This window comes from Elephantulus edwardii, unplaced genomic scaffold, assembly GCF_000299155.1.
Source record: "Elephantulus edwardii isolate Elephantulus edwardi_28Jun2011 unplaced genomic scaffold, EleEdw1.0 scaffold00014, whole genome shotgun sequence".
Lineage (NCBI taxonomy): Eukaryota > Metazoa > Chordata > Mammalia > Macroscelidea > Macroscelididae > Elephantulus > Elephantulus edwardii.
Window position 1 is genome coordinate 16,552,575 of NW_006399764.1, and position 14,159 is coordinate 16,566,733.

The window sequence follows — 14,159 nt, forward strand, 5'->3', positions numbered from 1 at the left end:
TCTCTTTCTATCATCCCTAGTCACTGTTCAACTCTCTGATGCATAGCACATAATTTCAAAGACTATAGCCTGGATCAGGCATATCTTAATCTCCAGCCTGATGTCATTGCTCTTCAGAACTCTGGAGAGGTCCCTCACAGCTGACTTTCCCGATGCAATTCGTCTCCTGATTTCCTGGCTGCTGTTACCAAGAGTGTGGTTTTTTATTTTCTGACTTGCAGCTATAAGTGTTGATTTGTGGATCCACAGAAAATTAAGTTATTGAGAACTTTAATCTTTTCTTTTTTTTTTTAATTGTAAAAAACATGTTTGGGGATCCAAGGGGCTATGGAGTGGGAGCAAGAAGGGTGAGGATGGGCAGGGATGAAATCACGTAGCTGCACAATTTGGTGGGTAGAGGGAGTGGATAAAGGGGACCGGAAAAAACAGGGCAATGGCATAGTACAATGGTGACCAATAATTTATTTTTAAGATATTATCTTTTTTTCACTTGTGGGTTTCCCATTTGGGAATAGGAACACAGACTCTCCGGCCAGTTCTGAGCAGGGTTCTGAGATTAAGGGAAGGCAAGCCCACTTTAACACTTTACTGGTGGTCTTGAGTTGAAGCTCCATGCCTTCTTGTTCAGTTAGAAGATATTTTCATAACATTGTCTGCCCTATGGACTGCAAATTGTTTGCGTCAGTGAGTCCAGTGCGAGTGGCTGGCTGAACTGAGAGGTTCCATCCACCTCTGCTTCCCGAGCTGGCAGTTATAGTTCCCTTTTGTCTTTGGAACCAGGCTCAGAGTTTGGGATATGGAACAAGACTCAGTGTTCAGGTTACCTATAGTAAAGGGAGCAGCCCTACAGAGAACAAACTTGTGAGTTATAAAGAAAAGGACTTTGGAGGTGTTACTTACAGGTGTACTGGAAGAGGAGATGGAGGAAAACGGCTTAGGTAAAGCTCCTCATACACACAAGGTGGCACTTCCCAGGTGCTAGGTGGCACTCCCCAGGGGCCAGGTGGCACTCCCCAGGGGCCAGATGCCCCCCAAAGCCCTTCTGATATCCAGACATTGCATCCTACTGATGACCTTGGCTGGGGACAGTACTACTAGCTGCCATCATTATCCCCTTCCTCTCAGTCAAGTGATCTAACTTCTAAGGAGGTACTATGACTTTCCCCTTCACAAATGGAGGAGGGGCATCCAGAGTGGTGAACAGACCTGCTCAAGGTTGGAAAAAAGTAATAAGGGCTGTAAAACAAGGAGTCAAACAAGGTTGTCTGAACCTTGAGGCAGCGAGCTCCACGCGATGCTTGGGTTGGCCAGATCATTTTCAAAATGGCCAGGAGCATATGCTCAGGGCACACACGTGGGGCACTTCCCCCAGCTGGCTACACACACACCAACTTTAATCTTTTCTCCAACTCTCATGATGTTGACTATCCATCCAGTAGGGAGAATTTCCGTTTTCTTGACGTTGAGATATAATCCATATTGAAGTCTGTAGTCTTTGATCTTCTGGAGGAAATGTTTTAAGTCTTCTTCATTTTCGGTAAGTAAGGTCGTGTTGTCTGCAAAATGCAGGTTGTTGATGAGTCTTCCCTCAATCCTGATGCCACATTCTTCTTCATAAGATCCAGTATCTCAAATTATTGTTTCACCATATAGAGTGAATAGGTATAAAGAAAAAATATAATAACCTTGACATACAACTTTCCTGATTTTAAACCAAGTAGTGTTCTCTTATTCTGTTCAGATAATTGCTTCTTGGTATACGTATAGCTTTCCCAAAAGCAAAATTAAGTGTTCTGAGATTCTCATTCTTCTCAACGTTAGCCATAGTTTGTTTATAATTCAAACAGTCAAATGCCTTTGAATAGTCAATAAAACACAAGGAAACACCTTTCTGGTATTCTCTGCTATCAGCAACGAGAGCTCTCATACCATGGCCTCTTCTAAATTAAGCTTGAATTTCTTGCAGCTCCCTGTACTGTTCCAGCCATTTTTAAATAATCTTCGGAAAGATTTTACTTGCATGTAGTATTAATGTTATTGATGTTGTTGTTGTTGTTGTTGTGTACCACTGAGTCAGAATTTATCCTTACCTGACCATCCAGTGGGTTTTCAATTAATCCCACTGGAGGAGACTGACCATCTTCTTCCACATAGCAGCTGTGTGATAATTTCCACATTCTTCTGGATCACCATTTTTTGGGACAGGGAACAAATAAGGATCTTTTCCACTCAGTTGGTCAGACAGCTGTCTTCCAGATTTGTTGGCATAGGCTACATCTTGATATAGACTGTACTGAAATACCTCAATTGGTATTCCATCAATTCTTGGGACATTATTTTTTGCCAATGCCTACAGTGAACCTTGAACCTCTTCATTATCATTGGTTCCTGATCATGTGCTACTTACTTCTGGAAATGGTTTCACATGAAGGAACTCTTTTTGGAACAATGACTGTGTATCACTTCCATCTCCTTTTGATGCTTCCTGCATCATTAAAGATTTCATCCGTAGATTTCTTAAGTATTGCCACTTGAGGCATAAATTTGTTCTCCAGTTCTTTCAATTTGAGAACTGCCAAGTGTTTCCTTCAGATATTTGTACATTTCTTTACAGTTATTTTTTTCTTCTCAAGTATCTCTTTGAAATCTCTTTCTCTTCAACTCTCTTTATCAATTTCTTCTGTTCACTGCAGCTATTCCTTGTTTTCAAGCAAGTTGCAGTCTCTCTGCATTTTGGTCTTTTCTTTCTTTCCTGCCTTTCTTCATATATAATATCCTTCATATTATCCCACAATTTGTTCTTTAATCATAAGGTTTTTTCTGTTAAATCTATCCTTTAGAAAATGTTTAGTGTAGAAAAAAAAATAATATAGCACTTCAGTGCTTTGAATTGATTTCTATTCTCTTCAGTTTCAATTTGAACTTTAATATGAGTAATTATTGATCTGTTCCACAATAAGTCTCTAGTCTTCTTTTGACCCATGCAATTGAGTGCTTCTATCCATTCTTTCCACAGATGTGGTCAATTTAAGTATTGTGGATCCCATTCCATGAGGTCCACCTCTATAGTCACTGTTTATGTTTTTCTTTTAAGGGACTTTCAATGGCTAGGTCTTTGGTCTAGCAAAATCCTACCATGTAAGCTCTGGTGTTTCCATCATCAAAGTCCTATTTTCCAACTACTGATCTTTATTCATTTCTAATTTTTGCATTTCAATCACTAGTAGGTATCAATATCAATCCATTTTCACTGCAGTGTGATCAATTTCAGGCTTGAAAGTTGAAAAATTCTTCCATTTCTTTATCTTTATCCTTAGTAGAGGAGAGTAAGTGGAAATCGCAAAGGTTAATATCAGTATGACAACAATCTGGAACAAGGGGTGCATTGTGGGAAGGGGAGTGGGGAAGAAAATGTGCAACAATGAAAAAATTAAAATATTTTTTCATAAAAAATAGAAATCAAAAGATAAAAAACAAAGGTTAATATTATGTTCTCTCCAAATTAGAGGAATAACAAAAATTATACAAAACATAAGAAGATAAAAGCTGCAGGCTGACAAAAAGCTACGTGAAAATAAAAGTTAATCTGATCATGTTCCAGGTGACTGCTTATTTTACACATTCATAGAACTCAGTGTTTCAGGCAGAAACGTATTTTCAATGAAAACTATCTTTATATGAACAACAACAACAAAAAAGACCTGTGAAAGTATGTGTTGTCTGATGATATTTTAAACATTTCAAAATAATGTTAAAAACCCAAGGAATTGCTGACAAAAACCTACAAGCAGAAGCAGCCCTATGAAAAGCCTTAGTTCACTTTAACACATGATAGCTCCCCAGCTCATTTGCAATGTACACAGCTGGTCCACTTACACCACCACCAGGTAAAAGCAGTAGCCAGAAACAGGCTGGCCAGGAAAAAGTTACCATTTGGTATGGCAAAGTAGCTTAGAAATGGATTGTGTATGTAGTAGGACAACCAAATAAGTTTAACTAACATCTCTGACAGTGTATATGAAAATGGTTAGTAAAACAGCAAACATTTTGTTAGGCACATTATACCACAATAAATTAGCCACTTAAGAATATGAGTTAAAAAATATGAATGTGAGCTCTATATCCATGTAAGTTGCATATTTTTATAAAAGAACTTTTCACTGTATAATGTAAAAATCACCAGATGATAAGAATAACATATTCAAACAGTAGACAGCACTCCCTTTGTAATTTCTCAATGCCATGCCATGTGCTACACATTTTCCCTGTTAGCTCTATACCAATCTTATCCCTAGACTATCCAAATACATAGCACTTCTTCCCAAAACCTTAGCTGTCTCATATATGAAATAGAAATAATTCAAAAATAACCTATCTTATAGGTTGTTCTGAAGCTCAAATGAGCAGAGACATGCAAATATGTAAGACAGTGTCAGAATCTTCCACTCTATGTAAATTCAATTCTATTATTAACGAAAATAATTTCTACTCTCATGGAATCCAGATTTCCTGGAGCCATGGTAGTTAGATGAACCTAAAACCACTAGCCTGAGATAATTTTTTTTAGATAATCTTTTTAAACCATAAACCAAAAGTATATTCTGAAGTATTCTTAAAAGTAGACAATATTTTTGCTTAGCTAGTAGACATTTTCTACCTTGAGCATTTTGCTCATGTAAGGGATTTAAGGAATCAAACTGACAACAGAAACTCAAAAATATCCAATAAGGGATAATGAATCTATATAAATGAAGGAGGAACAACTTAGAAAAGGAGGCTGCACAATTCCAAGAATGTAGTCTATGTTACTGGCTTGTACATGTAAAAATTTTTTACTTGGTACATGTTCTTCTGTGTATATTATCACCAACAATAAAATGAAACTACTTTTGTCAATTAAAAAGCAATTTCTAAAAAGCATTACTTCAAAATTAATCAGAGGACTTTCCTTCTGTGGGAGGTACACACGCAGCCCGACTCACAGTCCATCAGAACGTGGTTTGCACAAGATTGTGTCTGGCTCCCTGTGATCAATCATCGCAGGCAAGCGTGTCGACCACAAGGAGCGATCACCTCCAACAATATAAACGAGCTGCACTTCACCCTTGAACATTTTTGAAAGTTCTTTTAAAGAAAAAAAGGTTCACTATCTAATACCACTTTAATGACTATGCTAGATTTCTTTCCAAATGTCTCTTAACACCATGATATACACCAGCCAAACCCACAACGACCATCAATGCAATGCCAAGTCATAGTGACCCTGTGGGAGACAGGAGAGCTGCACTACAAGGTTTCCAAAGTTCTAAGCCTTTATGGAAGGAGACGGCCACAGCTTTTTCCCACAGAGCAGCTGCTTTGAACCACTAACCTTTCAGTTAGGAACTCAACACTTAACCACTACACCATGAGAGCTCCTCCAACACTGTGACGTGAGAAGTATAAACTGCAGTAGAGTTTGAGATAGCTCAGTTTCTTTGACTTTTATTTTCCATCCTAATGTCTCTTGACTTCATTAATATGTCAAATAAATTTAAAATATTTACAATAAGCATGCACCAAGAGTCATCCATACTCAACTGATAGTGAAATACCTTCACCTCTAGAAAGAAAAGGTTTTGTTCCAATAATTTCCTCTTTTCCAGATAGAAAAGAAACAAGAACATAAAAGCAAAATTAGTAAACAGGCTATTAATGCTGCCCAGATGCCTTACTAAGTAAAGACCCTTGAGATATATTTACACAATGGGTTTCAATATATCTAAATTCAAGTATTAACCAACCATGCTTTTGGCACATTTTTAGTAGTGCTAAAAGCATGATCTGATGTGAAACCCAAGCTTTCGGTTCTATAAGTTTCATTTAGCAAAGAGCAGTTACACAAATTATTTCAAAGCTTGAAGGTTTATAGGTCTTGCATAAAACTCTACCATTTCCCCCCCAGGCAATAGCATTTCTAAGTGGGGGAGGGGGAGAAAGTTACTTCATTACCCTATAACTCATTGCTATTAAGTTGGAACCAACTCTTAGCTGACCTTCCAGTGGGTTTCCAAGTATGTAAACGGCATGTAAGGAAACTTCCCATCTTTCTCTCAAGAGTAACTGGTAGACCCAAACAACCAGAGATGTATACACCTTCGGGTCACACCTTGACAAGCGTAGGCTTCTCCTAACCACTCCTTCACGATGACCAACCATCACAAGCAGGGCTCTGGAAACAAGCATTTCTGTTTCCTCTCTGATGCCCCCGTCAAATATCATTCACAGCCTACATTATGCAAATGACCTTTCTTCCCATCATGTCCTCACAAATAGATATTTTGCAAATATATAATATAAAAGAGTAATATTTTAGAAAAGCCAAATTAGAAAATTAATAGTAACAAAACTTAAAGTTTATAGGTTTTAGAATATCTATAATAGTGCTTGCCAATTATAAAAACTAAGTAAATGCTGCTATATATTCAATTGCATTTGATAAAAATTTAAATATGTACATAAATGATACAGGATATATACCAACATGTAATATTAATGTACTTTTAGGAAATAATGAAAACTGAGGAGTTCAATTTGCAGACCCATGAAAATTTTACTTCAGTAAATAAGGTCTTCCAACTTGTGTCATTAAAAATAGTGTAAATAAAACGTAAACACTGTCAAGCAAGATGGTCACAAAGAAAAGTTCAACAGCAGCAACTAAGTTGTGGATTAGCAGAATCTTATGCTCAGCCGTGATCTTGTGAACACAAGTCACATGCTGGACTTGGTCTTTTAAGCCTTAAAAATTTCTTAGCATTCTACATATAATTCCTGAATAGTGAATTAGAGAGGATCCTATAATTAAATCTTTCAAGTTATTTTAAAAATTTGTACAGAAAGGAAATGGCTTTTAAAACTCACTGATATAAATAGGTAAAAAAAACAAGTATTTTCAGCATCTTTTTATTTTTAATATTGTCTTATATATTAATCATTCTTCTCACAGAGTATGTATAAAGAGACATAAATGGTAAGATAGCATCCCTTTTTCTATGCCAATGTAAATAGAGTAACAGTGTTCTTTTGTAGAAAGCATAAAACTGGTCATTACATCTTAATGCTGTTATACAGGTTGTTCTAGTTCATGTTAAACCTGTGTTAATGAACTTCGTCACTTCTAAATCCCTTTCTCAGAATGTCTTCAAGGACTTGAACTTACCTGGAGGTACAGGCAGAGTGTGTCAAGAAAGGCAGCCTACACAGACAGAGCTCAAATCCCTATAAAACATCTACAATGATTCTATTAGGAGGCTCACACAATCCATAGTCCCTACACACCCAGCCAAGCTCACAGTAACAGAAAACTGAGCCGCTCCAATCCCCGAAATCTAAGCTTCGGTATTGAAAACACAATTTCTTAAGCCCTTAACTTGGTAGCATTGACATGAAATGAAGGAGGAGAAAAATGTAACTAAAATAGTACTTTGTGGGGGAAAATACAGTAGCAAGAAGGTGAAAGGCAGTAAGTATAAATAACCATCAGATAAGAGCCAAGATATGATATATTCTCAGCAAAACCTGTTTGTAGTGAAGAAATAAAATGCCTCATTTGTCAAATAACTCACTATATCAAAGAGTTTAGGAATCAAGGTTTGCTATAGAAAAGCAAAACCCTTCAATTCATTAGAAGGAAAATTAGGTCATATAACAATCGTCGAGAATGCAAGGATAGCCCAAAATCTTAAATAAAAGTTTTCAAAATAGTGTAGTAGTCACAAGGACAGATAAACACTGGCAGACCGTGGCATACAAGTGTGCCACCCAGGAACAACTCATGCTTATCCTTCAGTTTTATGTACATTTATCCTCACTTCAAAACAACAGTATCCCTCCACAAAACATATTCTCCATCGCAGTCACGTTCAATGGAAGCACATCCAGTTTTTAAATCACTGGAAAGGCGTTCTTGAGCCCATTGCTGCAGTCACTGTGTCAATCCATCTTGTTGGGGGTGTTACCTCTTGTTCACTTGCCCTCCACCTTTCTGACCATGATGTCCTTTTCTAAGGAACAGCCTCTCCTAACTACATACCCAAAATATCTTTGTCACTTTTGTCTTTAATTAGTCAACTTAAAAAAATAAAGTGGCTTAAAGCCACAATGAAATCACAGTTCAAAACCATTTAAACAGCTAACATTGAAAAAACTGGCAAAATCAAGCATTGCTCGAGATGGAGAGTATCGGCACTCTCAAACAGTGCTGATTGCTTCTGCTAGGTGTGGCTGAGTTGGCCCTGACTAACAGTGGCCGCATACACTACAGAATGAAAGCCTGCCTCTTGCTGCACCATCCTCGAAATCTCTGCTGTGCTTAAGCCCATTTTTAATCACTGTGTCAATCTCATTGAGAGTCTTCCTCTTTTTCCCTGACTTACTACTTTACCAAGGTTGAATGTGTTTGCTCAGGGGTTGGCCACTCCTGATAACATGTTTGCATATGTGAGACAAAGGTGTATCGTTCTTGCTTCTAAGAAGCCTTCTGGATATATACCTTCTTCAATATGTGTTTGCTTATTTTACTGATAGTCCATTGGTATACTCAGTATTCTTTACTAACATTACAATCCAACTCACCAATTCTTCTTTGGTCTTTCTTAGAGGTCTTTCACATGATTATGAGGCAAATGAGACTATCATGGCTTATCCCGTATGTAACTTAGTCTTTAAAGTGAAAGCCTTGCTCTTTAGCACTTTATAGAGGCCCTTTCATGCACATTTGCTTCTTGCAATGTACCATTTAATTACTTGATTGCTGCTTCCATGGGTGTGATTGTAGAATGAAATCATAGCCAACTTCAACCTTTTCTCTACCCATCATGATGTGGCCAGTTGGTCCAGTGGTGAGGATTTATATTTTCCTGATGCCTGATGTTGAGGTATAAACCACAGTAAAGTTATAGACTTTGATCTTCAGTAAGTACTTCAAGTCATCTTTACTTTCTATAAACAAGGTTGTGTCATCTGTATATCCAGAAGCTGTTAATGAGTCTTCCTCCAATCCTGATGCCACTTTCTTCATACACTTGGGCTTCTCAAATTTTTTTTTTCCTTCCAGACAGAATAAAAGCATAGAGACTAAATAGATATGGTGAAAGGATACAATCCTTAACCACATAATTTCTGATTATCAACTAGGCCATTTTCTCTTCTGTTCAAATGATTTCTTTGTCTATGTAGAGGTTCTGCATGAGCATAATTAAGTTTGCTGGAATTTTCATTCATCACAATATTATGCATAATTTGTTATGATCCACACAATAGGATGCTTTTGCAGAGTCTATAATACAGGAAATATTATTTTGATATTAAGTGCTTTCAGCCAAGACCCATCTGAAACCAGCAATGATATCCTCCATTCCACACTATCTTCTGAATCTCGCCTGAATTGCTGGCACTTCTCTGTTTATGTACTTCTCTAGTCATTTTATCATTATCTTCACAAGATTATCTTTGTGAGTGTTAGTAATAACACTGTTCTTTAAAGTTTACACTCTCTTGAGACTCCTTTCTTTGGAATGGAACCAAATGCAGATCTGTTCCAATTGTTTGGCAAGGTTCTGTCATCTGCATATTGTACGATGTTGATGAGTCTTCCCTCAGACCTGATGCCATATTCTTCATAGAGTCCAGTTTCTCAAATTATTTGCTCAGTATAAAGATTAAACAAATATAGAGAAAAGACACAAAATTTTTCCTTATTTTGACAAAATAACTATTTCTTTATCTGTGTATAGGTTTCACATGAGCACAATTAAGTGTTCTGAGATTCTCATTCTTCTTAATGTTACCTGTTTACTGATATTTTTATTGCTTACTATAATGTTACACATCTCTTCAAACAACTCAAACTCTCACTGCCATTGAATCAGAACCTCCAGCCAGGATTCCAAGGCTATAAATTGCTCTGGAGAAGACTCTCTCTCTTTCTCTTTGGAGCTGCTGGGGGTTCGACCTACCAGAGAAGATTGGCCTTTCAGTTGGCAATGCAACTCCCTAGAGACTATGCCACTGGAACTCCGTTTAATTAAGATCAAAATGAAAAAGGTATGCTATCTTTATGTTGTCACAAATCGGGAAGATTGAAAATTATCAACATAAAAGTTGTGGTTAGAAGCCATGGAATTGAAACTGACTCATAGCTAACTCTTCATCACATTTTCAGAGGCAGTAAATCACATGCTTATCTTTCTCCCACAGAAAAGCTGGTGGATTTGAACCACATGCCTTTGGGTTGGCAGTACAACTCCATACCACAGGAGCTCCCTATGAATAAAAATAACATTGAAAATAGTTTAAAGAGGAAAAACATAAATTATACTAACGTCATAACTTTTTTCTGTCAAATCCAAGGAAGACATTCATCTCGTAGCCAATTCTTTTTCTATTGGGCCCGCAGTTCTAGCTCTATTTCTTATATAAGTCAGCATGCCAAATTTCAACCTCAAATGAGTTAAGCAGTGGTTCATACAGAAATGCTCACAATGTAATAATCTAGGTAAAAGGATACTTTGAAATGTATAATATTTTATAAAATATCTCAGACTTTTATTTTAAAAATTAATTACGGTAAGACAATCCTAAAATCTAACTGAGCAACACAGTCTGCAATATTTTAACCAGAAACTCTTTTACCTCCAAATTTAAGTGTTAGATAATACATAATTTACACACTCACAGACATGCATGTATATATGTGTGTGCTTACATGTTTATAGGTGTAAGTCTAAAAGACTTCTGAAGTAGTGGTTTTGTGTTTTGAGTGGTTTCTTATTGATTTGGTTCTGGTACTGAAAGAAAACACTTGAAGTGTTTAAAGACTGAGTAGCCCTAAGTAACTGAGTGTTGTCATCTCTCTGTAGAAGTTATACACTTCAAATGCTGGCGAAGTTGTGGAGAAACTGGAACCCTTATTCACTGTGGGTGGAAGTGTAAAATGGTGCAACCATTGTGCAAGGCGGTATGGCACTTTCTCAAAAAGTTGCAAATAGAGTTACCATTCGACCCAGCAATTTCACTACTGGGAATATACCCCAAAGAGACCATAACTGACATCCAAGCAGATATATGCAGACTCATGTTTATTGCAGCTTTGTTCACAACAGCAAGGACTTGGAAACAACCTAAATGCCCATCAACAAACGAATGGATAGAGAAGCTGTGGTATATTAACACAATGGAATACTATGCTGCATTGAAAAACAAGGAACTCATGCAATATTATTCAAAATGGGCGACCCTGGAGGACATCATGCTGAGTGAAATATCTCAGTCACAAAAGGACAAATACTGCGTGCTGCCACTGTTGTAAAACAGGACTGACCTCGGGGTTAGGAGGAGACTGAGAAGGATGGGTTCAATACTGTATACTTCATTGAAACAGATGAAGGAGAAAACTGTTTAAGAGAGAAAAATATTGGGGATTTTTGTCATGACAGGAGTCCAGAGAGAAGGCTGTATAATGGAGTGGACCTTAGGGGAAGGACTGTAAAACAATGAAATAATTTTTCTTTTACTTTTCCAAGAGGGTAGTATACTAGAGGGGAAGGTTGGGAGAGGAGAAAAGGGCAACAATGAATGAATGGAACTCCAAAGTCTCTGTAAATTTCCATTGAAATTAATGATAAAAAAAAGAAAATAAAAAATAATAAAAAAATTTTTAAAAATAAAAAAATAAGAAAATTTTTAAAAATAAAAAAAGAAGAAGAAGAAAAAGAAGTCACACACCTGCGCTCGCTTCTGCACCTCCAAGAGGAGTTCAGAGTACTGCAGCTCCAGCTCCTTCTTCTGTTTGTGCCAGCAGCTCTCCTGGGCTTTGATCTGCTCTGCCACTTTGTTAAAGGTGTCTTCCTGGGTCTGCTGGAGCTCCCTCATCGTGTCAGACTTGTTTTTACAGATATACTCAAGGTGGCTTATCTGGAGGAGAGAAAGCAACACAGTGCGAGATCTGCTCCAAAAACAGTTCTTTGCATCACCTCCAAAAGAAAGGGGGAGAAGGATTCTACTAGATTTTACTCCTCAAAGTCACATAAAAAATTTAAGTTTTGATATAAATAAAGAAACCGACGGACAAAAATTAGCAGGAAAATTCTATTTTCGCAAAGAATGTCACTGATATACTTTGACAATAATTTTCTATTGTTTATTTTCTAACCAAAGTACTAATTTCACAATAAATTTGTTGAGAAGATTAAAAAGAATATTCTTATTTCTGGATACAAAGCTCAAGTTATTTGGTTACCTCAATGGAAAAGTAATTCTTTTACTGAGGACAGCAAATCTGTACACGTTGCACCTTTAACAAAACAGAATGTTCCAGGCACTTTTATTTTACATTCAAAACACTAGGAATAATATCCTCATTTTCTAACATATGAGATGCCCGGTTTTGAAACTATAAAAATCTACTTATTATGTAACATGATCTCAGAGGGTTAAATCCACACACGCATGTTAATTACCAGTAATTTTCAACCATAAGCAATGTACGTATTACACGCAGACACACTACGCCCATTACACATACATTCACAGTCGTGAACAGCATCTGTGCTTCTCACTATTTATGCCTCATTCCCTCAAGCCTACTGCTCAGTGCCTCTGCTGTACTTACCAGCAGAATCAAGGCAAAATGCTTAGTAACACAAAATCTCAACCTGAAAATGGACCAAAAGGTTGTTTCATTACTTCAAACAGATTAAAACACTTGCAAATCATTTTTCTCCTTTTGTCCATTAAGAGTAAATACCAACATTAGCCACCACCTGGAAACCAGAAAAGAAAAGAATCCCTATCTCTGATGACAGTATATGTTATGTTAACCTTCTACGTTAATTTAATATTCTATAATCGAATGCAAGGATTTTAAATTTGGGGGAGGAGAGGGCTGGAGATACCCAATCTCAATTCCTAGGCTTATAGGGTCACCATTAAAAGTCTACTGTTTTCTCCAAAACATACATTTCTTACATTAGAAAATATGGTATCAGCTTTGTAACATATAGTTAGTTACATTTCAGAAACCCTAAGACATAAACTTAATTTTAAATTTTTAAGTCCTTTTAAAAATAACACCTCGTATTTCCCAAAGAATTTTAAGATCATGTTTTTGTAGTAACTGTGTCGTGTTTCTATTTTATGCTAAGATAAAGAGTTGGTTTATTAATGTAAATGACTAAGTTCTTTGAATTGCTTCATCAGTAAGATTAATTTATTTTCTTTTAATTAGGTCCCTGTGGCTAATACTGGCTAGTAGTATTAGCATGTCCTGCACAGAAAGTGGAGCTTGGAGACTTCATACAGACTTCAGTCACATTTACATGCCCACAGCAATGGCATCAAACTGAGTTGTAGACAAGCCATAATTAATGGTATTGAATTATTAACATCCAAATTCTTTTTGAAATAAGATGAATGTCAGCCCCTCTTAATGATACTGTGATGTGGACAAATGTCACTGAATTTAATAGAGGTATCTGGTGCCTGAGGACAGTTACCTTCTCATTAGCCCTGTTGAGGTCTGCAATCAGGGCATCAACATTCTCCTGCAAGACTGCGCAAAGCTCAGACCAGGAGAATTTATCCAGCATGCCTTCTGGTTGTTTTATGAGCACACAGCCTGCTACCAAATGTTGATACAAGGTATGAAGGAAGGTTAGCTTCTCCTGTGAGAAAAAGAAGACACATTAATCTCAGTGTATAAACATTGGGAGAAGCATAACCCATTAGAGATATGGTGAAGAGTCTGTGAAAATATCTAGAAAGGAACGGAAAACCTCAAGTCTCAGGGTATATTCATTCTGATGATTTTTTAATTTCCCTGTGACACTCAAAAGTAAGCATCAGACAAACTACAGGTGTCTTATTTATGTCGTGCATCTATAAGGGAAAATACTACAAGTGAATGGCTTTAATAAGTAGGAATGCATTCACTCACAATAGAGGAGGTGGTTGTTGTTATGTGACATCAAGTCACTTGTGACTCATAGTGACCCTATGTACAAGAGTCCCAAACGCCGTTCTATCCTGTGCCAACGTCACCGTCTCAAACACACTCATTCCCACCACTCCACTCATCGAGGGTCTTCCTCTCCTGCGCCGTCCCTCCACACTCCCAAACA

At 37.1% G+C, this 14,159-nt stretch overlaps 1 protein-coding gene across 1 annotated transcript in view; it reads right to left on the bottom strand.

Annotated features, from left to right (window-relative positions):
• The window catches only part of CCDC171 (coiled-coil domain containing 171), a 313,076-nt gene that overhangs the window by 185,075 nt on the left and 113,842 nt on the right, over positions 1-14,159 (bottom strand). Inside the window, exons 14-15 of the mRNA XM_006881285.1 lie at positions 13,536-13,703; positions 11,767-11,955 (exon numbers count right to left, since the gene is read on the bottom strand). Coding sequence (XP_006881347.1) covers positions 11,767-11,955; positions 13,536-13,703 — 357 coding nt within the window. The remainder of the gene's footprint in view (positions 1-11,766; positions 11,956-13,535; positions 13,704-14,159) is intronic.